Consider the following 25,840-nt stretch of genomic DNA (forward strand, 5'->3'; position numbering starts at 1 on the left):
GAATTGAAAGCCAGAAACTGGAAATAGAGTACAAAAAGCTAAAAATTAATAAGTTGGAGAAACAAACTGGAGAATTGTTTGACACACAACTAAATTAAGCTTGACAGTTAGCCTGTTACGGAGCAGGCTAGTTCAGCGGTATAAGTTTCCTTGGTTACTGAGGATTCCCATAAGCCACAGTAATGGAACGGATCTCTCACTTAAACTAGCAAGACTTATCAAAATAAATCAGGATTTGCCTTTATCCACCTTGATGGAATACCCCTCAGGTTGTTTCTTCAAGACCTCAAGAAAGCAGTGCCAGCGGCTAGTGGAAAAAGTCAAGTTTTTTCTTTGCCAGTCTGGACTTTGTGCTTTGTATTGAATTTGCCTCATTAGCATACAGACACAGAAATAAATAAATGCAGGTGAAGAAATATGTAGAAATAGATGTAAGACATATATTTATTAATGTCCTATGTAATTCCCAACTTTTATGTATTTATTTGTGCATTTAATTGTTTATTTCAGCATTTATTTATGCAACAATTTATTTGTTTATTTCTGTACTTATTCATACATTTATTTATTGATATTTAAGTCATTTTTCCTCCTCCGTATCTCTACAGTGCTGCTGGTTAATACATATTTGTCTCCACTAAAGGAGGAGCAGCGCCCTCTGCTGATGAGAAGAAAAAGCTTACAGCACCTGGTATACCCAGGCAGTCTCCTATCCAAGTACTAACCAGGCCTGACCCTGCTTAGCCTCTGAGATCAGGCGAGTTCAGGGTGGTTTGGCCCAACAAATTATTGGGAGAGGCTAATGTGACCAAATTATAAGGCCTACTATTACACACAATTTGGGGGATTTGCATCAATTAGCTTAGCACGCTAGCTATTTGAAGTCCGTTTATCATTAAAAAGTGTTACTCTATTTAAAAAGGGGGCTGAAGGCTACATCTCTGTGGTTCTGGGTTGACATATGTGAAGTCCCTCTTTTTATCAGGTTAAATGACTACACCAGTGCTATAGGCTACTTCACTGGAATAGCTTTTCAGTGTTGTCCCAATTCACCTGAAACATGCTGTCCCAAGCAAGAAAATGTCCTGATTTAAAAAAATGTAAATATGATTTCAAAACAATATATGTTTATTTTGGTACACTATTACATCACACATGTTTGTATATAATTTCTATCTACAATTAGTCATTCAACTTGTATACCCTTACATTAAAATCAAGCTGAAGCACAGGCCTATGTTATTTCTCTTACCTTTTGCAATTGGGGTCAACTTCCTGTTTGATGCTGACCACAACCCCCCACATGCTGTCAAAGGAATTATGAAATGTACTACTTTGGTCTCAGCACCAATTATTTTGAATTACACTTTTCAGGCCAGAAGTAGGCTACAATATTGTTTTCCTATGCTGTTTAGGCCCACCTTTTGTCCCAATAGGCCTATATCTGAATTTACCATACATTATTACGTTTATTAGTTTATTTTCAGTCAATCCCAAAACAACGCAACTGACCTTCCCACCGCCTAATTTCACTTCCAGGTGACACACCTGTCCAGCTTTTGGATCTAATTAACCAGATTTAATGGCGCAGCCGTGCGATGATCTCAGTTTGCCATTCGGCATATTTGGTCTTGGTTGGCGGCAGAGAGAAGCCGACCGGACTGGATTGCTACCATGGCATCCGCACTGATGGCTTGGGTTTGGATCGGTTTAACACTAGCCCAGTTCAACAACGCAGAATGCTACCGGTACATACACGGACATTTGGCCGGCCAGGAGAAGCTTTCCGAAGGCAACGAGCAGCTGAAGGATGCGGCTCCAGACGACTGCACCGACAAAAGTTTCTCAGTGCCGGTTTGGAATTTCCTTCAAGGTGAAAATCTGCTGCTCGCCTGTGTTTTCTCTGTCTAACTTTTCGAAACATAGCCTAATTAAAACTGTTTTAATGAGTTAGCCTACCACAAAGACAACAAGACTATGTCGAAATCTAGTAGGCCCATATGGCTGCTCGACACTATATGGTCAATGTTCTATATTGTGGCCAAATTGTTACACGCATAGTCAGTGGTGGTAGTATCTATAATGTGGATTCCTGGATATTAAATGTAAGACAAATGCTATACGTTTTTGAGTTAAAAAAAAAAAGTTAATGCAGTTGCAAGAACAATACTTTCCACTGATATCTTAAGATGTGATTTGAAAGAACTTATTCTAGGCTAATTATAACAAATCTAATTACGCTAACCATTAACTCCCTTTCCTTCGTGGCCTATGGGGCCACCATTATAAAATTGCTTTTTGGCAAAAAAAAATTAGGTTGCACTACCGCGAGTGGCCACTAGACAAAATCGGAAGCAATGCTGAGCGGCAGCGCCATATCACTTATTATACATCCATGGGTGGGAGTTAATGGTTAGGGAGTTAATGGTTAGGGTAATTAGATTTGTTATAATTAGCCTAGAATAAGTTCTTTCCTGTGGACTTCTGACTTCTGTGTTACAAGAGAAAAAGGTCCGTGTTGTAACCGTCCCCCTAATACTTTTGTCCAGCTCTCCCCTATATTGCCATATTTCTTAATTATTCTCTTCTTATCCCACTAATGTGCCAATCACACAGTTCAGCTGTAAAACTTAAAAAAAAACTAAAATAAAAAAAAAACTCAACTGAATGAAGCGCTTTCGGAAGCACCAGTGATTTAAAGCTTCGGACGTCATCAGTCACGTGATATTCTTCATTTGACACAAGCTCTGGCACAATGTATTGAAACTGTGCGCTTCACAGGAGTGAAACAAGCTTTGGCGCTTCGGTATCAATTGTCCATCTCTACACCAGGGACAACTTACGTGGCGGTCATGTTAATGTTGGCGAATTCTTTTGTAGGCATTTTCACTTTTGATATTGAAATAGTCTCTGCACAATGGACTAGTCTCACATAGACCTATCTCCATACTTTGCTTTAGCGCTGTGCCAGCACTGGAGAAAGGTCTGGCTGAACCCATTATAATTCTGGTATAGGGGAAAAAATGCTCTGGCATGTTGGTTTAAAGAAGTACAATCACAATCGTCTTGGGTGGCGCTAAGCCCAGTATGCAGGGACGGTGCCTTTGCAAAACGCATGGACTGTATAAAAGAAGTGGACGTAGCCTCCAGGTCTGAAAAGTAAGGCGATACGGAAGTGCCTTAAACCTGCCGTCTTTCTAATGGCCAGCATGGGGTTGACTCCACTGGTTGCAAAAGGAAGTCCGATTGTATAGTAGTAGTCTATGAGAAAATGGCCCTACTTCTCACTTGATTTTTTTTTCATTTTTTTTTACCTCCGTAAACACTTTCCTGTTGAGTTTATGGTCTCAATCACTAGGTTCAAGTCTTCTTCAATACAGCATGATATTCAGTTTGTGAATTATGGTCCCATTTAGCGTAAAATAGACGATAAAGCAGGGTATGCTTTAGGGCGTGGCTACCTTGTGATTGACAAGTTGCTACCATGGCGACATGTCGATCAGGATAGCCGTGAACTTGATTTTGGGTGGTAACCGTGTTTTTGTCTTAGATGTTTTTACCCTTTCAGTGTTTTCAGTTCACGAAAGTTAATTGCAACATTTTGGTTGCCTAAAAATGTCTTGTTCAGCGTTCGGTTGAACTAAAAGACACTCTAAGGAGTCTGCTGTTTTTTCTGCAAGTACATTTTGTTTTAAGTCTGTTTTTCGCCAGCCAAAATTAGCATTCCAATTAATATCAGTTAACGTGAATTATGGATGCACCTTGTTAACCCAGCTAGCTGGTGTTAGCTAATAGCTTAGCGTTTCCCTCGCTCCTCCCCAGGTCCACCCTCTCATCCAAATATGGTCACTTCTGGCTCCAAAAAACCAAGATGGCGACAGCCAAAATGCCAAACTGGAGGCTTCGGCATGGTAGTCCACAAACCAATGGGTGACGTTACAGTGGCTACATTCACTTCTTTTATGCAGTCTATGGCAAAACGGTAACATGCGGAGAATTTCAACTGAAATAGTTGGCCAAAGGCAGGTTTATATCCACAGCCTACTTCCTGTGAGTCAGACTAGTCATGGACAGACTTCAGTGTTTATAGGGCTGGTCCCCACTTTGGTATAGTCCAGCCAAATAAGTGTGGTGGTTTTTTTTGTTTTTTTTTCAACTTGTTAAGGCTGAAACGTTAAGAGCAATCTAAAAATCCTTACATACAGCAGCCATAGCACCACATAGCAGAATCCAAAAAAAAACTTCTTACTTGGTGAGCTTTGGAGTGCCAATAGGCAGGTTTTGTTACCTTTGGACAGAGCCAGGCTAGCTGTTTCTAGTCTTTGTGCTAAGCTAACCATACTCTGGCTGTAGCTTCAAATGTGGCGTTACAGACATGCTCTTATCTAACTCTCAGCAAGAAAGTAAAAGTGAATTTCCCAAAATGTCGAACTTTCCCTTTTAACCTCTGGCATCATTTCCCTTTTTTCTCATTCCAGGGAGTGGAAAAAGTCCAGTATCGGATTTCAACCAGCCACAGTATCGCTGCAGTAATGGAACACTTTTCCTGCGCTTATCACTCATCCGATACACAAATCTGCGTCTGGAAGGTGCGTTTGATTCGTCCATCTATGTTTTTGCCTTTTTAGAAAATGGAATGACAGCTGTTAGAAGCGTAATTGTTTCCCCCTCTTTTTCCACAGGTGGGGCGCGGTTGTTGTCATTGCCTGACAGGTGTCACAGTTCCATTCATATTTATGGATGGTGGTTGCTGGTGAAGCTTCCCCATACTGGCTGCCACACAGCAATACAGGTCAAATGTATATTTCTTTGTCCAAACTAATGAGTAGCAATTCTCATGAATGGATGATGGGAAGAGTGAAGCCCGGTGATATTCTATATTTTTCTTGTCAACAAATCTCATAAAGATTAACATCTACAATGAATAGATCTACTAACAAGTATTGTTTGTGTATCCAAAGTCTGATATCTTATTCCTTTGTGCCATAGAACTCCATTGTGATCCACAGACAGAGTAGGGAAGTTGAATAGTATTGAGAGACATCTAACACATTGTTGGTTTTGGTCTTTTCATGGGATTTCTTTAAAATAAGAAATTTAGAATAATGCCAGACTTGTACTTAATGACAATTGTGAGGGTGAGTCACTGATGAAACTTGTAATACATTTTCTCATAAATGTAATCATTTATTAGATTTTCTAATTCTGCTGCCTAGTTTCTCAATATGGTTGAAATGTATTGAAAATATAGTGAAAGTGCTGATCTGATTATTATTGTAGTTCTACAAAGGTTTTTTTCTTTACCTCATACTGCGAGTGGCAAAATGATTTAGACTGATCTGACATGAGAAGAATGTCAAGAACTTATAATTGCTTATTTAGTGATTCAGTGTTAATTGAACTAAATTTAAATTTAATTAAGTGTATTTTCTTTTGTGTATAAGATGCATTCATTATCCTCTGTTTGTATCCTCTGAAATATTACAAAGTGTGCCCTAGTGAGATTGCTCTCGAGTTTTATGTAAAATTAGCTCTGGCACTTATTCAGACATGAGGGCAACATGTGAAATTACCAGCACATTTATGTAATGAGGTCCATGTCTGAAAGGGGCTTATGTTATAGGCAAAGTCACCTCATTTGGAACTGGAGGCGTGATGCTCTTGACCAGTCATGTTGAAGTAATTCAAACTGAAGTCTTGAGAATCAGAAATACTTTATTGTTCCCAGAGAGGAAACCCTTTTGTTACAGCAGCTCACTATCACGTCAGTGCGCACAGGAATAGAAGTACAAAGCAAAAAATATAGTGCACTATAATACAGGTCAGAAAATAAATTAAGTACCAAGCAGTAAGCATGGGTGGAACTTTTTTACTAGCCAATAAACTGACTACAAAAGACAATCTTTACTCTAGAAGTAAATGCAGTTATGACTTGAATGCTTCTTTTCATGCCTCATACAATTAATGACAATTTTGTCTATCCTCAGACTGGAGATGGAATTGGTTTCCGCCCATTGAAACTGCATTACTTTGACCGTCTCCTGCAGGAGAACATGACAGGCATGGCCATCTGTGAGAATCTAGTAATGTCACCACTGGTGACTTGTAGAACAACACATGTCACTGTGAAGCTGCCTCGTGAAACAAAACTGAGGAAAGTGAAAGAGCTTGGTAAGGACTAGGTAGTTGAGAGCATGCACAAACCACAGTTTGTATCTATAACACTAAAGGTGGATTAATCAACTCGTAAACAGGCTGTCAGATACAGTCCTGATACAGTATTGCCTTAACATAAAGTTATAATGGCTAATGTAGTAGCAAATAATTGCATCCTTGCACATTTAGCAGACACAGAGCAACATTATCTAATTTGAATTTGTTTTTGTCCATCTTATGAATTTAAATCCAATATCCACTCTAGTTTTTAACTCTTGTTTTGACAAACTCCTGAGAAAAATCTCTTAGGCTGCTAGATGTTCCACTTCCTTCAACAACTAGTCTCTAACTTCGACTGTCGGTTGGTGCTGGCCAGGAAGTGTCTTGGTTTGAGCTGGCATTATACAGAAAACGCCCAGACTTCCATCCCCACCTGCAGATGCTACTCAGTACGCTCTGTCTCGCTGTTGTGCAGTGTCTGCTGGCTGGCTTGCTATGTGTGAAAGCGAGTTGGTTAAGTATGGTATCTAGATGTTTCGGGGCAAGTGGTAGTGAGGTAGATAGATGATTCCCTATTTCATGCATATTTGAGGGTTTAAACTGGGAAGCTAGAGGGGCAGTTGGGGTGGTAAACCCCATGGTAGGGGTGAAACCTGTCGTACAAACATCACCCTGTCAAATCAAAATGCAAAAGAAGGGGTGCTGTTATGTCAAGAATTTCTGTGAAAAATAAATGTCGTACAGAAATTCTATAATTGCTTGAACCACGATTCTGAACTTATGTCTAAGAGTTTTGAGTTTGCTTTTTGGCAGATTTTTCCACTAATGAAGGATACTCGGTGAGACAGCGGAGGACGCCCAGTACATTATTTGTGGAGATATCAAAGTTACCAGACAGGGTAAGTCAAGTGCAAAATATATTAAAACACATTGTTTAAATAATTTAATGACAAAACTAACGTTAAGAATGTTCACAGGATTGTGGTTTTGAACTGGTTTATATTGACTCTACTGGGAAACTATGCACAATGCTGGCAGTTTGTTGCCCTACATTGCAAAAAAAAGTTGGGAGGCATCATGTTAGGCGATCTCTGGAGGAAACGGATTTATTTGACCTGTGGGGCTTTGATGATGTTCCTCTTGGACCATTCGATCCGCAAACTGCACAGACGATGGCCAGCTCCGTAACTGATACGGACCCAGCTACAACAGAGGAAACGGTTTATGATGAAGGAATTTATGAATTGTGGGGATTTGGAGAAATTCCTGAAGTGCCATACATTGGAATAGATGCAGAGATTCCAGGGTCTACTGCCAAAACGACGGCTGCTCCAGCCACGACGACGGCGGCTACCACCACCACAGCTGCTCCAGCCACGACGACGACGGCGGCTACCACCACAGCTGCTCCAGCCACGACGACGATGACTGCGGCGGCTGCCACGATGACGGCGGCTACCACCACCACAGCTGCTCCAGCCACGACGGCGGCGGCTACCACCACCACAGATGCTCCAGCCACGACGACGACGGCGGCTACCACCACAGATGCTCCAGCCACGACGACGGCGGCGGCTACCACCACCACAGATGCTCCAGCCACGACGACGACGGCGGCTACCACCACCACAGATGCTCCAGCCACGACGACGACTGCGGCTACTACCACCACAGCTGTGGCGGCTACCACCACCACAGCTGCTCCAGCCATGACGACGACGGCGGCTACCACCACCACAGCTGCTCCAGCCACGACGACGACGGCGGCTACCACCACAGCTGCGGCGGCTAGTACCACCACAGCTGCTCCAGCCATGACGACGACGGCGGCTACCACCACAGCTGCGGCGGCTACCACCACCACAGCTGCTCCAGCCATGACGACGACGGCGGCTACCACCACAGCTGCGGCGGCTACCACCACCACAGCTGCTCCAGCCATGACGACGACGGCGGCTACCACCACAGATGCTCCAGCCATGACGACGACGGCGGCTACCACCACAGATGCTCCAGCCATGACGACGACGGCGGCTACCACCACAGATGCTCCAGCCACGACGACGGCGGCGGCTACCACCACCACCACAACAGCTGCTCCAGCCACGACGACGACTGCGGCTACCACCACCACAGCTGCTCCAGCCACGGCGACGACGGCGGCTACCACCACCACCACCACCACAGATGCTCCAGCCACGACGACTACGGCGGCTACCACCACCACAGATGCTCCAGCCACGACGACTACGGCGGCTACCACCACAACAGATGCTCCAGCCACGACGACGGCGGCGGCTACGGCGGCTACCACCACAGATGCTCCAGCCACGACGACGACGGCGGCGGCTATGGCGGCTACCACCACCACCACCACAGATGCTCCAGCCACGACAACGACGGCGGCGGCTATGGCGGCTACCACCACCACCACCACAGATGCTCCAGCCACGACGACGACGGCGGCTACCACCACCACAGCTGCTCCAGCCACGACGACGGCGGCGGCTACCACCACCACAGCTGCTCCAGCCACGACGACGACGGCGGCTACCACCACAGCTGCTCCAGCCACGACGACGACAGCGGCTACCACCACAGCTGCTCCAGCCACGACGACGACGGCGGCTACCACCACCACCACAGCTGCTCCAGCCACGGCGACGACGGCGGCTACCACCACCACCACAGATGCTCCAGCCACGACGACGGCTACCACCACCACAGCTGCTCCAGCCACGACGACGACGGCAGCTACCACCACCACAGCTGCTCCAGCCACGACGACGACGGCGGCTACCGCCACCACAGCTGCTCCAGCCCCCACGACGACGACGGCGGCTACCGCCACCACAGCTGCTCCAGCCACGGCGACGACGACGGCGGCTACCACCACGACAACAGCTGCTCCAGCCACGGCGATGACGACGGCGGCTACCACCACCACCGCAGCTGCTCCAGCCACGACGATGACGACGGCGGCTACCACCACCACCGCAGCTGCTCCAGCCACGACGATGACGACGGCGGCTACCACCACCACCACGGCTGCTCCAGCCACGGCTGCTCCAGCCACGACGACGACGGCGGCTACCACCACCACAGATGCTCCAGCCACGACGACGACGGCGGCTACCACCACCACAGATGCTCCAGCCACGACGACGACGGCGGCTACCACCTCCACCACAGATGCTCGAGCCACGACGACGGCGGCTAGCACCACCACCACCACAGATGCTCCAGCCACCACGACGACGGCGGCTACCACCACCACCACCACAGATGCTCCAGCCACGACGGCGGCTACCACCACCACCACAGATGCTTCAGCCACGACGACCACACCTCTTACGACAAGAGCTGTGCTCGCAAACAGAGCTGTGCTTGCTACGACGACAAGCGCCGGCTCAACAACCACCAACGGCACCTCATACACCATGACAAGCACCAGCGGCATCTCCACTGTGACGAGTGCCGGCTCTACGAGTAGCAACACCACCTCCACTATGATGACTTCCGGATTGACGTCTACCAGCGAGGTCTCAAACATGAGCCGTGGCTCAAAGACCACCAATGGCTCTTCCACCACGATGAGCAGTGGCTTAATGGACGACGACGCCGACTCGTCCACCACAATGAGTTCCGGATTGACGTCTACCAGCGAGGTCTCGACCATGACAAGCCCTGGCTCAACGACCACCAATGACTCCACCACAATGAGTTCCGGAGTGACGGCCAGCAACGAGGTCTCAAACATGACGAGCCCTGGCTCAAAGACCACCAATGGCTCTTCCACCACGATGAGCAGTGGCTTAATGGACGACTCGTCTACCAGCGAGGTCTCGACCATGACAAGCCCTGGCTCAACGACCACCAATGACTCCACCACAATGAGTTCCGGAGTGACGGCCAGCAGCGAGGTCTCGACCACCATGAGCTCAGGATTGACATCTATCAGTGAGATATCCACCAGTACTACTGGCGCCGGCTCAAGGGCCACCAACAATTCCTCCACCACGATGAGCAGTGGCTTGATGGACGACGATTCCACCACAATGAGTTCCGGAGTGACGGCCAGCAGCGAGGTCTCGACCACCATGAGCTCAGGATTGACATCTATCAGTGAGATATCCACCAGTACTACTGGCGCCGGTTCAAGGGCCACCAACGATTCCTCCACCACGATGAGCAGTGGCTTGATGGACGACGATTCCACCACAATGACTTCCGGAATGACGGCCACCAGCGAGGTCTCAAACATGACGAGCCCTGGCTCAAAGACCACCAATGGCTCTTCCACCACGATGAGCAGTGGCTTAATGGACGACGACAACGACGACTCCACCACAATGAGTTCCGGATTGACGTCTACCAGCGAGTTCTCGACCATGACAAGCCCTGGCTCAACAACCACCAATGACTCCACCAGAATGAGTTCCGGAGTGACGGCCAGCAGCGAGGTCTCGACCACCATGAGCTCAGGATTGACATCTATCAGTGAGATATCCACCAGTACTACTGACGCCGGCTCAAGGGCCACCAACGATTCCTCCACCACGATGAGCAGTGGCTTGATGGACGACGATTCCACCACAATGAGTTCTGGAATGACGGCCACCAGCGAAGTCTCTACCACCATGATGACTTCCGGATTGACGGCCATCAGCGAGGTCTCGACCACCACTACAAGCACCAGCGGCGCCGGCTCGACAACCAGCAACGACGACGACTCCACTATGATGAGCAGTGGCTTGACGGCCACCAGCGACGTCTCAAACATGACGAGCCCTGGCTCAAAGACCACCAATGGCTCTTCCACCACGATGAGCAGTGGCTTAATGGACGACGACTCGTCCACCACAATGAGTTCCGGATTGACGTCTACCAGCGAGGTCTCGACCATGACAAGCCCTGGCTCAACGACCACCAATGACTCCACCACAATGAGTTCCGGAGTGACGGCCAGCAGCGAGGTCTCGACCACCATGAGCTCAGGATTGACATCTATCAGTGAGATATCCACCAGTACTACTGGCGCCGGCTCAAGGGCCACCAACGATTCCTCCACCACGATGAGCAGTGGCTTGATGGACGACGATTCCACCACAATGAGTTCCGGAGTGACGGCCAGCAGCGAGGTCTCGACCACCATGAGCTCAGGATTGACATCTATCAGTGAGATATCCACCAGTACTACTGGCGCCGGCTCAAGGGCCGCCAACGATTCCTCCACCACGATGAGCAGTGGCTTGATGGACGACGATTCCACCACAATGACTTCCAGAATGACAGCCACCAGCGAGGTCTCAAACATGACGAGCCCTGGCTCAAAGACCACCAATGGCTCTTCCACCACGATGAGCAGTGGCTTAATGGACGACGGACGACTGGCCCACCCCAATGAGTTCGGATTGACGTCTACCAGCGAGGTCTCGACCATGACAAGCCCTGGCTCAACGACCACCAGTGACTCCACCATAATGAGTTCCGGAGTGACGGCCAGCAGCGAGGTCTCGACCACCATGAGCTCAGGATTGACATCTATCAGTGAGATATCCACCAGTACTACTGGCGCCGGCTCAAGGGCCACCAACGATTCCTCCACCACGATGAGCAGTGGCTTGATGGACGACGATTCCGCCACGAGTTCTGGAATGACGGCCACCAGCGAGGTCTCTACCACCATGATGACTTCCGGATTGACGGCCATCAGCGAGGTCTCGACCACCACTACAAGCGCCGGCTCGACAACCAGCAACGACGACGACTCCACCATGATGAGCAGTGGCTTGACGGCCACCAGCGAGGTCTCAAACATGACGAGCCCTGGCTCAAAGACAACCAATGGCTCTTCCACCACGATGAGCAGTGGCTTAATGGACGACGACGACGATTCCACCACAATGAGTTCCGGATTGACGTCTACCAGCGAGGTCTCGACCATGACAAGCCCTGGCTCAACGACCACCAATGACTCCACCACAATGAGTTCCGGAGTGACGGCCAGCAGCGAGGTCTCGACCACCATGACCTCAGGATTGACATCTATCAGTGAGATATCCACCAGTACTACTGGCGCCGGCTCAAGGGCCACCAACGATTCCTCCACCACGATGAGCAGTGGCTTGATGGACGACGATTCCACCACAATGAGTTATGGAATGACGGCCACCAGCGAGGTCTCTACCACCATGATGACTTCCGGATTGACGGCCATCAGCGAGGTCTCGACCACCACTACAAGCACCAGCGGCGCCGGCTCGACAACCAGCAACAATGACGACTCCACTATGATGAGCAGTGGCTTGACGGCCACCAGCAAGGTCTCAAACATGACGAGCCCTAGTTCAAAGACCACCAATGGCTCTTCCACCACGATGAGCAGTGGCTTAATGGACGACGACGACTCGTCCACCACAATGAGTTCCGGATTGACGTCTACCAGCGAGGTCTCGACCATGACAAGCCCTGGCTCAACGACCACCAGTGACTCCACCACAATGAGTTCCGGAATGACAGCCACCAGCGAGGTCTCAAACATGACGAGCCCTGGCTCAAAGACCACCAATGGCTCATCCACCACGATGAGCAGTGGCTTAATGGACGACGACTCGTCCACCACAATGAGTTCCGGATTGACGTCTACCAGCGAGGTCTCGACCATGACAAGCCCTGGCTCAACGACCACCAATGACTCCACCACAATGAGTTCCGGAGTGACGGCCAGCAGCGAGGTCTCGACCACCATGAGCTCAGGATTGACATCTATCAGTGAGATATCCACCAGTACTACTGGCGCCGGCTCAAGGGCCACCAACGATTCCTCCACCACGATGAGCAGTGGCTTGATGGACGACGATTCCACCACAATGAGTTCGAGTGGACGGCCAGCAGCGAGGTCTCGACTACCATGAGCTCAGGATTGACATCTATCAGTGAGATATCCACCAGTACTACTGGCGCCGGCTCAAGGGCGCCAGCGATTCCTCCACCACGATGAGCAGTGGCTTGATGCACGCAGCGATTCCACCACAATGACTTCGGAATGACAGCCACCAGCGGCGTCTCAAACATGACGAGCCCTGGCTCAAAGACCACCAATGGCTCTTCCACCACGATGAGCAGTGGCTTAATGGACGACGACGACTCGTCCACCACAATGAGTTCCGGATTGACGTCTACCAGCGAGGTCTCGACCATGACAAGCCCTGGCTCAACGACCACCAATGACTCCACCACAATGAGTTCCGGAGTGACTGCCAGCAGTGAGGTCTGGACCACCATGAGCTCAGGATTGACATCTATCAGTGAGATATCCACCAGTACTACTGGCGCCGGCTCAAGGGCCGCCAACGATTCCTCCACCACGATGAGCAGTGGCTTGATGGACGACGATTCCACCACAATGAGTTCCGGAATGACAGCCACCAGCGAGGTCTCAAACATGACGAGCCCTGGCTCAAAGACCACCAATGGCTCTTCCACCACGATGAGCAGTGGCTTAATGGACGACGACGACTCGTCCACCACAATGAGTTCCGGATTGACGTCTACCAGCGAGGTCTCGACCATGACAAGCCCTGGCTCAAAGACCACCAATGGCTCTTCCACCACGATGAGCAGTGGCTTAATGGACGACGACTCGTCCACCACAATGAGTTCCGGATTGACGTCTACCAGCGAGGTCTCGACTATGACAAGCCCTGGCTCAACGACCACCAATGACTCCACCACAATGAGTTCCGGAGTGACGGCCAGCAGCGAGGTCTCGACCACCATGAGCTCAGGATTGACATCTATCAGTGAGATCTCCACCAGTACTACTGGCGCCGGCTCAAGGGCCACCAACGATTCCTCCACAACGATGAGCAGTAGCTTGATGGACGACGATTACACCACAATGAGTTCCAGATTGACGGCCAGCAGCGAGGTGTCGACCACCATGAGCTCAGGATTGAGAACTATCAGTGAGTTATCCCCCAGTACTACTGGCGCCGACTCAAGGGCCGCCAACGATTCCTCCACCACGATGAGCAGTGGCTTGATGTACGACGATTCCACCACAATGAGTTCCGGAATGACAGCCACCAGCGAGGTCTCAAACATGACAAGCCCTGGCTCAAAGACCACCAATGGCTCTTCAACCACGATGAGCAGTGGCTTAATGGACGACGACGACGACGACTCCTCCACCACAATGACTTCCGGATTGACGTCTACCAGCAAGGTCTCGACTATGACAAGCCCTGGCTCAACGACCACCAATGACTCCACCACAATGAGTTCCGGAGTGACGGCCAGCAGCGAGGTCTCGACCACCATGAGCTCAGGATTGACATCTATCAGTGAGATATCCACCAGTACTACTGGCGCCGGCTCAAGGGCCACCAACGATTCCTCCACCGCGATGAGCAGTGGCTTGATGGACGACGATTCCACCACAATGAGTTCCGGAGTGACGGCCAGCAGTGAGGTCTCGACCACCATGAGCTCAGGATTGACATCTATCAGTGAGATATCCACCAGTACTACTGGCGCCGGCTCAAGGGCCTCCAACGATTCCTCCACCACGATGAGCAGTGGCTTGATGGACGACGATTCCACCACAATGAGTTCTGGAATGACGGCCACCAGCGAGGTCTCTTCCACCACTACAAGCACCAGCGGCGCCGGCTCGACAACCAGCAACGACGACGACTCCACTATGATGAGCAGTGGCTTGACGGCCACCAGCGAGGTCTCAAACATGACGAGCCCTGGCTCAAAGGCCACCAATGGCTCTTCCACCACGATGAGCAGTGGCTTAATGGACGACGACGACTCGTCCACCACAATGAGTTCCGGATTGACGTCTACCAGCGAGGTCTCGACCATGACAAACCCTGGCTCAACGACCACCAGTGACTCCACCACAATGAGTTCCGGAGTGACGGCCAGCAGCGAGGTCTCGACCACCATGAGCTCAGGATTGACATCTATCAGTGAGATATCCACCAGTACTACTGGCGCCGGCTCAAGGGCCACCAACGATTCCTCCACCACGATGAGCAGTGGCTTGATGGACGACGATTCCACCACGAGTTCTGGAATGACGGCCACCAGCGAGGTCTCTACCACCATGATGACTTCCGGATTGACGGCCATCAGCGAGGTCTCGACCACCACTACAAGCACCAGCGGCGCCGGCTCGACAACCAGCAACGACGATTCCTCCACCACGATGAGCAGTGGCTTGATGGACGACGATTCCACCACAATGACTTCCGGAATGACAGCCACCAGCGAGGTCTCAAACATGACGAGCCCTGGCTCAAAGACCACCAATGGCTCTTCCACCACGATGAGCAGTGGCTTGATGGACGACGATTCCACCACAATGACTTCCGGAATGACAGCCACCAGCGAGGTCTCAAACATGACGAGCCCTGGCTCAAAGACCACCAGTGGCTCTTCCACCACGATGAGCAGTGGCTTAATGGACGACGACTCGTCCACCACAATGAGTTCCGGATTGACGTCTACCAGCGAGGTCTCGACTATGACAAGCCCTGGCTCAACGACCACCAATGACTCCACCACAATGAGTTCCGGAGTGACGGCCAGCAGCGAGGTCTCGACCACCATGAGCTCAGGATTGACATCTATCAGTGAGATATCCACCAGTACTACTGGCGCCGGCTCAAGGGCCGCCAACGATTCCTCCACCGCGATGAGCAGTGGCTTGATGGACGACGATTCCACCACAATGAGTTCCGGAGTGACAGCCACCAGCGAAGTCTCAAACATGACGAGCCCTGGCTCAAAGACCACCAATGGCTCTTCCACCACGATGAGCAGTGGCTTAATGGACGTCGACGACTCGTCCACCACAATGAGTTCCGGATTGACGTCTACCAGCGAGGTCTCGACCATGACAAGCCCTGGCTCAACGACCACCAATGACTCCACCACAATGAGTTCCGGAGTGACGGCCAGCAGCGAGGTCTCAACTACCATGAGCTCAGGATTGACATCTATCAGTGAGATATCCACCAGTACTACTGGCGCCGGCTCAAGGGCCGCCAACGATTCCTCCACCACGATGAGCAGTGGCTTGATGGACGACGATTCCACCACAATGAGTTCCGGAATTACAGCCACCAGCGAGGTCTCAAACATGACGAGCCCTGGCTCAAAGACCACCAATGGCTCTTCCACCACGATGAGCAGTGGCTTAATGGACGACGACTCGTCCACCACAATGAGTTCCGGATTGACGTCTACCAGCGAGGTCTCGACTATGACAAGCCCTGGCTCAACGACCACCAATGACTCCACCACAATGAGTTCCGGAGTGACGGCCAGCAGCGAGGTCTCGACCACCATGAGCTCAGGATTGACATCTATCAGTGAGATATCCACCAGTACTACTGGCGCCGGCTCAAGGGCCACCAACGATTCCTCCACAACGATGAGCAGTAGCTTGATGGACGACGATTCCACCACAATGAGTTCCGGAATGACAGCCACCAGCGAGGTCTCAAACATGACAAGCCCTGGCTCAAAGACCACCAATGGCTCTTCAACCACGATGAGCAGTGGCTTAATGGACGACGACGACGACTCCTCCACCACTATGACTTCCGGATTGACGTCTACCAGCGAGGTCTCGACTATGACAAGCCCTGGCTCAACGACCACCAATGACTCCACCACAATGAGTTCCGGAGTGACGGCCAGCAGCGAGGTCTCGACCACCATGAGCTCAGGATTGACATCTATCAGTGAGATATCCACCAGTACTACTGGCGCCGGCTCAAGGGCCACCAACGATTCCTCCACCGCGATGAGCAGTGGCTTGATGGACGACGATTCCACCACAATGAGTTCCGGAGTGACGTCTACCAGCGAGGTCTCGACCATGACAATCCCTGGCTCAACGACCACCAATGACTCCACCACAATGAGTTCCGGAGTGACGGCCAGCAGCGAGGTCTCGACCACCATGAGCTCAGAATTGACATCTATCAGTGAGATATCCACCAGTATTACTGGCGCCGGCTCAAGGGCCACCAACGATTCCTCCATCACGATGAGCAGTGGCTTGATGGACGACGATTCCACCACAATGAGTTCCGGAGTGACGGCCAGCAGCGAGGTCTCGACCACCATGACCTCAGGATTGACAACTATCAGTGAGATATCCACCAGAACTACTGGCGCCGGCTCAAGGGCCGCCAACGATTCCTCCACCACGATGAGCAGTGGCTTGATGGACGACGATTCCACCACGAGTTCTGGAATGACGGCCACCAGCGAGGTCTCTACCACCATGATGACTTCCGGATTGACGGCCATCAGCGAGGTCTCGACCACCACTACAAGCACCAGCGGCGCCGGCTCGACAACCAGCAACGACGATTCCTCCACCACGATGAGCAGTGGCTTGATGGACGACGATTCCACCACAATGACTTCCGGAATGACAGCCACCAGCGAGGTCTCAAACATGACGAGCCCTGGCTCAAAGACCACCAATGGCTCTTCCACCACGATGAGCAGTGGCTTAATGGACGTCGACGACTCGTCCACCACAATGAGTTCCGGATTGACGTCTACCAGCGAGGTCTCGACCATGACAAGCCCTGGCTCAACGACCACCAATGACTCCACCACAATGAGTTCCGGAGTGACGGCCAGCAGCGAGGTCTCGACCACCATGAGCTCAGGATTGCCATCTATCAGTGAGATATCCACCAGTACTACTGGCGCCGGCTCAAGGGCCGCCAACGATTCCTCCACCACAATGAGCAGTGGCTTGATGGACGACGATTCCACCACAATGAGCTCTGGAATGACGGCCACCAGCGAGGTCTCTACCACCATGATGACTTCCGGATTGACGGCCATCAGCGAGGTCTCGACCACCACTACAAGCACCAGCGGCGCCGGCTCGACAACCAGCAACGACGACGACTCCACTATGATGAGCAGTGGCTTGACGGCCACCAGCGAGGTCTCAAACATGACGAGCCCTGGCTCAAAGACCACCAATGGCTCTTCCACCACGATGAGCAGTGGCTTAATGGACGACGATTCCACCACAATGAGTTCCGGAGTGACGGCCAGCAGCGAGGTCTCGACCACCATGACCTCAGGATTGACAACTATCAGTGAGATATCCACCAGAACTACTGGCGCCGGCTCAAGGGCCGCCAACGATTCCTCCACCACGATGAGCAGTGGCTTGATGGACGACGATTCCACCACAATGACTTCCGGAATGACAGCCACCAGCGAGGTCTCAAACATGACGAGCCCTGGCTCAAAGACCACCAATGGCTCTTCCACCACGATGAGCAGTGGCTTAATGGACGACGACTCGTCCACCACAATGAGTTCCGGATTGACGTCTACCAGCGAGGTCTCGACTATGACAAGCCCTGGCTCAACGACCACCAATGACTCCCCCACAATGAGTTCCGGAGTGACGGCCAGCAGCGAGGTCTCGACCACCATGAGCTCAGGATTGACATCTATCAGTGAGATATCCACCAGTACTACTGGCGCCGGTTCAAGGGCCGCCGACGATTCCTACACCACGATGAGCAGTGGCTTGATGGACGACGATTCCACCACAATGAGTTCCGGAGTGACGGCCAGCAGCGAGGTCTCGACCACCATGAGCTCAGGATTGACATCTATCGGTGAGATATCCACCAGTACTACTGGCGCCGGCTCAAGGGCCGCCAACGATTCCTCCACCACGATGAGCAGTGGCTTGATGGACGACGATTCCACCACAATGACTTCCGGAATGACAGCCACCAGCGAGGTCTCAAACATGACGAGCCCTGGCTCAAAGACCACCAATGGCTCTTCCACCACGATGAGCAGTGGCTTAATGGACGACGATGACGACTCCTCCACCACAATGAGTTCCGGATTGACGTCTACCAGCGAGGTCTCGACTATGACAAGCCCTGGCTCAACGACCACCAATGACTCCTCCACAATGAGTTCCGGAGTGACGGCCAGCAGCGAGGTCTCGACCACCATGAGCTCAGGATTGACATCTATCAGTGAGATATCCACCAGTACTACTGGCGCCGGCTCAAGGGCCACCAACGATTCCTCCACCACGATGAGCAGTGGCTTGATGGACGACGATTCCACCACAATGAGCTCTGGAATGACGGCCACCAGCGAGGTCTCTACCACCATGATGACTTCCGGATTGACGGCCATCAGCGAGGTCTCGACCACCACTACAAGCACCAGCGGCGCCGGCTCGACAACCAGCGACGACGACTCCACTATGATGAGCAGTGGCTTGACGGCCACCAGCGAGGTCTCAAACATGACGAGCCCTGGCTCAAAGACCACCAATGGCTCTTCCACCACGATGAGCAGTGGCTTAATGGACGACGACGACGATTCCACCACAATGAGTTCCGGAGTGACGGCCAGCAGCGAGGTCTCGACCACCATGAGCTCAGGATTGACATCTATCGGTGAGATATCCACCAGTACTACTGGCGCCGGCTCAAGGGCCGCCAACGATTCCTCCACCACGATGAGCAGTGGCTTGATGGACGACGATTCCACCACAATGACTTCCGGAATGACAGCCACCAGCGAGGTCTCAAACATGACGAGCCCTGGCTCAAAGACCACCAATGGCTCTTCCACCACGATGAGCAGTGGCTTAATGGACGACGATGACGACTCCTCCACCACAATGAGTTCCGGATTGACGTCTACCAGCGAGGTCTCGACCATGACAAGCCCTGGCTCAACGACCACCAATGACTCCACCACAATGAGTTCGAGTGACGGCCAGCAGCGAGGTCTCGACCACCCTGAGCTCAGGATTGACATCTATCAGTGAGATATCCACCAGTACTACTGGCGCCGGCTCAAGGGCCGCCAATGATTCCTCCACCACGATGAGCAGTGGCTTGATGGACGACGATTCCACCACAATGAGTTCGGAGTGACGGCCAGCAGTGAGGTCTCGACCACCATGAGCTCAGGATTGACATCTATCAGTGAGATATCCACCAGAACTACTGGCGCCGGCTCAAGGGCGCCAACAATTCCTCCACCACGATGAGCAGTGGCTTGATGGACGACGATTCCACCACAATGACTTCCGGAATGACAGCCACCAGCGAGGTCTCAAACATGACGAGCCCTGGCTCAAAGACCACCAATGGCTCTTCCACCACGATGAGCAGTGGCTTAATGGACGACGCACTCGCCCACCACAATGAGTTCGGATTGACGTCTACCAGCGAGGTCTCGACCATGACAAGCCCTGGCTCAACGACCACCAATGACTCCACCACAATGAGTTCCGGAGTGACGGCCAGCAGCGAGGTCTCGACCACCATGAGCTCAGGATTGACATCTATCAGTGAGATATCCACCAGTACTACTGGCGCCGGCTCAGGGCGCCGGCGATTCCTCCACCACGATGAGCAGTGGCTTGATGGACGACGATTCCACCACAATGAGTTCCGGATTGACGGCCAGCAGCGAGGTCTCGACCACCATGAGCTCAGGATTGCCATCTATCGGTGAGATATCCACCAGTACTACTGGCGCCGGCTCAAGGGCCGCCAACGATTCCTCCACCACGATGAGCAGTGGCTTGATGGACGACGATTCCACCACAATGAGTTCCGGAATGACAGCCACCAGCGAGGTCTCAAACATGACGAGCCCTGGCTCAAAGACCACCAATGGCTCTTCCACCACGATGAACAGTGGCTTAATGTACAACGACGACTCGTCCACCACAATGAGTTCCGGATTGACGTCTACCAGCGAGGTCTCGACTATGACAAGCCCTGGCTCAACGACCACCAATGACTCCTCCACAATGAGTTCCGGAGTGACGGCCAGCAGCGAGGTCTCGACCACCATGAGCTCAGGATTGACATCTATCAGTGAGATATCCACCAGTACTACTGGCGCCGGCTCAAGGGCCGCCAACGATTCCTCCACCACGATGAGCAGTGGCTTGATGGACGACGATTCCACCACAATGACTTCCGGAATGACGGCCAGCAGCGAGGTCTCAAACATGACGAGCCCTGGCTCAAAGACCACCAATGGCTCTTCCACCACGATGAGCAGTGGCTTAATGGACGACGACTCGGCCCACCACAATGAGTTCGGATTGGCGTCTACCAGCGAGGTCTCGACTATGACAAGCCCTGGCTCAACGACCACCAATGACTCCCCACAATGAGTTCCGGAGTGACGGCCAGCAGCGAGGTCTCACCACCATGAGCTCAGGATTGACATCTATCAGTGAGATATCCACCAGTACTACTGGCGCCGGTTCAAGGGCGCCCGCGATTCCTACACCACGATGAGCAGTGGCTTGATGGACGACGATTCCACCACAATGAGTTCCGGAGTGACGGCCAGCAGCGAGGTCTCGACCACCATGAGCTCAGGATTGACATCTATCGGTGAGATATCCACCAGTACTACTGGCGCCGGCTCAAGGGCCGCCAGCGATTCCTCCACCACGATGAGCAGTGGCTTGATGGACGACGATTCCACCACAATGACTTCCGGAATGACAGCCACCAGCGAGGTCTCAAACATGACGAGCCCTGGCTCAAAGACCACCAATGGCTCTTCCACCACGATGAGCAGTGGCTTAATGGACGACGATGACGACTCCTCCACCACAATGAGTTCCGGATTGGCGTCTACCAGCGAGGTCTCGACTATGACAAGCCCTGGCTCAACGACCACCAATGACTCCTCCACAATGAGTTCCGGAGTGACGGCCAGCAGCGAGGTCTCGACCACCATGAGCTCAGGATTGACATCTATCAGTGAGATATCCACCAGTACTACTGGCGCCGGCTCAAGGGCCACCAACGATTCCTCCACCACGATGAGCAGTGGCTTGATGGACGACGATTCCACCACAATGAGCTCTGGAATGACGGCCACCAGCGAGGTCTCTACCACCATGATGACTTCCGGATTGACGGCCATCAGCGAGGTCTCGACCACCACTACAAGCACCAGCGGCGCCGGCTCGACAACCAGCAACGACGACGACTCCACTATGATGAGCAGTGGCTTGACGGCCACCAGCGAGGTCTCAAACATGACGAGCCCTGGCTCAAAGACCACCAATGGCTCTTCCACCACGATGAGCAGTGGCTTAATGGACGACGACGACGATTCCACCACAATGAGTTCCGGAGTGACGGCCAGCAGCGAGGTCTCGACCACCATGAGCTCAGGATTGACATCTATCGGTGAGATATCCACCAGTACTACTGGCGCCGGCTCAAGGGCCGCCAACGATTCCTCCACCACGATGAGCAGTGGCTTGATGGACGACGATTCCACCACAATGACTTCGGAATGACAGCCACCAGCGAGGTCTCAAACATGACGAGCCCTGGCTCAAAGACCACCAATGGCTCTTCTACCACGATGAGCAGTGGCTTAATGGACGACGATGACGACTCCTCCACCACAATGAGTTCCGGATTGACGTCTACCAGCGAGGTCTCGACCATGACAAGCCCTGGCTCAACGACCACCAATGACTCCACCACAATGAGTTCCGGAGTGACGGCCAGCAGCGAGGTCTCGACCACCCTGAGCTCAGGATTGACATCTATCAGTGAGATATCCACCAGTACTACTGGCGCCGGCTCAAGGGCCGCCAATGATTCCTCCACCACGATGAGCAGTGGCTTGATGGACGACGATTCCACCACAATGAGTTCCGGAGTGACGGCCAGCAGTGAGGTCTCGACCACCATGAGCTCAGGATTGACATCTATCAGTGAGATATCCACCAGAACTACTGGCGCCGGCTCAAGGGCCGCCAACAATTCCTCCACCACGATGAGCAGTGGCTTGATGGACGACGATTCCACCACAATGACTTCCGGAATGACAGCCACCAGCGAGGTCTCAAACATGACGAGCCCTGGCTCAAAGACCACCAATGGCTCTTCCACCACGATGAGCAGTGGCTTAATGGACGACGACTCGTCCACCACAATGAGTTCCGGATTGACGTCTACCAGCGAGGTCTCGACTATGACAAGCCCTGGCTCAACGACCACCAATGACTCCTCCACAATGAGTTCCGGAGTGACGGCCAGCAGCGAGGTCTCGACCACCATGAGCTCAGGATTGACATCTATCAGTGAGATATCCACCAGTACTACTGGCGCCGGCTCAAGGGCCGCCAACGATTCCTCCACCACGATGAGCAGTGGCTTGATGGACGACGATTCCACCACGAGTTCTGGAATGACGGCCAGCAGCGAGGTCTCTACCACCATGATGACTTCCGGATTGACGGCCACCAGCGACATTGCAACAATGACGCGCACCGGCTTGACGACCACCATGACAAGCACCACCGGCGCCCCCACCACTAAGAGTGCCAGTTCAACAACCACAGAATCCTCCAGCATGAGTTCGGGATTGACGGCCAGCAGCAATGCCTCCAATACCACTACAAGCGCTGGCTTGACTACCACCATGACAAGCACCAGCGCCGCCCCTACAACAACCACCAGTGAAGTCTCCACTGTGACGAGCCTTGGTTCAACGACCACCAATGAATCTTCCACCACGAGTTCCGGATTGACGGCCACCAGCGGGGCCTCCACTACAAGCCCCAGCTCAACGACGTAGAAGATTGATCGTGTGCAGTTGGAGAATGGATGCAGTTACTTTTTTTTATCTAAGTGTGTAAAATTTTGAAAAAATTGAATACATAATAAATGAAATTTTCTAACTGAGAAACGCATTTCTATATTTTATAGACATCTAAATGTATTACTTCTACATTTTGGCTACTCTTGAATTTCTATATTTCCTTTCCTTAATTTATTTCTGTTAATGAGATTTGTCGTCCTAACCTGCGTAATGGTCAGCCTGAAGCCTGCGGTCACAAATTTGATTCCTTCAACAAATTGTCTTCTGAAAATATCTAATGGGTCAAAAATATACATACAGGACAGCTAGAATTTGGTTGCGTGTCCCTTTGCCCTTTTCATCTCAGTCTGCCGCCTTTGGTAGCCATCAACAAGCTTCTGGGATAAGTCTGAAGTCAACTGTTAGCAAAATAGCACCAGAGCATGATACTACTAGTCTAAGGATTGAATTCCTCAACATTTCTCCTTCAAACCTACTTGTCAATGTGTCTAAATAACTCCATTTTTGTTACATCAGACAAAGCACTGTGGCCCTTCAACCATGGTGATTTAGAACTCTTTACTGAGGACAGTGTTACCGGTATTCTAGCAGTTTCAAAATCATGGCAGACCTGTTTGCCAAGGTCTAGAAGAAAACCAAAATTTTCAAAGACACCACTGTTCGCAGTAATTTGTACTTGCAAACAATTGTTTGCACTGATGTTCTTGGGACCTATAGTTCCTTTGTAATGGCCCCAGGTGACATTCCCGACGTGTATTTGTTATACACTTTCTCAGATCAGAACTGAGCCCTTTGGACCTTCCCATTGTGATGTGTGTGTGGCTCTAATTGATTGTGCAGTCAAACAAGCTCTATTTACACTGATGCATGAGTTACCAACTGTAGTAAACATCACTCAAAGTTAAATGACATTTTAGAACTTTCTATGCCCCCAATGCTTATGATATACAGTATTGTAAGATGTTATATGTATGTTTTTGACCCATCAGATTGTCATATTTTCAGAGGATGTTATAAAAGAAACCAAAGTGATTTGTTTTGTAACAAAGAAGTACATTTCACAATAATTTTGTCACAGAAAGAGCAGTTGCAGACACAATTGAAAGCCGCTTGACAAGTGTATGTAAACTTTTGACCACAACTTTATGTAATTGTCACCAAATAGCTGAAAGGGCATGTTGATCATGGTAAGTACATATTTTGATGTCACTGGAATGTCCAACGAAGACTGTCAGGGAAATAGTTTCTGTAGTGGGAGGAGCCGCTGGTTCTGGAAGCGAATTTTTTTATTTTTCCGCCATTCGTTGTTCCCATTTCACATCCTTTTGAATGATATCCTCAATGTTACTTAACATTAAAACAGTACTGTGGCACATGGTGCCCAAGTAAACCGCATATTGGGTGTCTTAGCTTTGCGTTCAAAATCTTACTTAAGGAAAAGTACATAAGTATTAGCAACAAAATATTAAAGTACCAAAAGTAAAAGTACTCATTATGCAGAATGGCCCATTTCAAAATCATTTGTTATATCACTGGATTCTAATTAGTGATGCATTAATGTGTATGCATCACTAATGTTGCAGCTGGTAAAGGTGGGGCTAACTATTTTATATTCTGTCAAGTAGCTTAATCCATAATAATAAATCATAATTTATCAGTTGATTTCTATTTTGCATTAATGATGTGCGTCTGTAAAGTAACTAATGTTGGCTAATAAATGTAGTGGAGTAAAAAGTACAATGTTGGCTTCCAAAATGTAGTGGAATACAAGTATAAAGCAGCATATAATGGAAATACTCAAGTGAAGGACAAGTACCTCAGTAATTGCCTGTAGCTACTTAAGTAAATGTATAGGCTACTTGGTTACATTCAACCACTTAAATAGGTTATACATATATGCCTACTCACTAGAGTGCTAATTGTGTATTAATCAGTAGCACTGCACACTTTACAGAGGCATCTTCCCAACGCCTAATGA

The 25,840-nt window shown here is 50.8% G+C and overlaps 1 protein-coding gene across 1 annotated transcript; it reads left to right on the forward strand.

Moving 5' to 3' along the window:
- Nucleotides 1-1,583: 1,583 nt before the first annotated feature.
- Nucleotides 1,584-25,660, forward strand: LOC122886041 (serine-rich adhesin for platelets-like). The gene is made up of 11 exons (XM_044217908.1): nt 1,584-1,873; nt 4,479-4,589; nt 4,683-4,792; nt 5,988-6,171; nt 6,970-7,055; nt 7,134-13,052; nt 13,181-15,934; nt 18,155-19,965; nt 20,659-21,220; nt 21,587-22,534; nt 22,591-25,660. The coding sequence occupies exons 1-11, from the start codon at nt 1,675-1,677 to the stop codon at nt 23,836-23,838; spliced, it is 13,932 nt and encodes a 4,643-aa protein (XP_044073843.1). The 5' UTR covers nt 1,584-1,674; the 3' UTR covers nt 23,839-25,660.
- Nucleotides 25,661-25,840: the final 180 nt, after the last annotated feature.

Source organism: Siniperca chuatsi, linkage group LG12 (assembly GCF_020085105.1).
Source record: "Siniperca chuatsi isolate FFG_IHB_CAS linkage group LG12, ASM2008510v1, whole genome shotgun sequence".
In the NCBI taxonomy this organism is placed as follows: Eukaryota; Metazoa; Chordata; class Actinopteri; order Centrarchiformes; family Sinipercidae; genus Siniperca; species Siniperca chuatsi.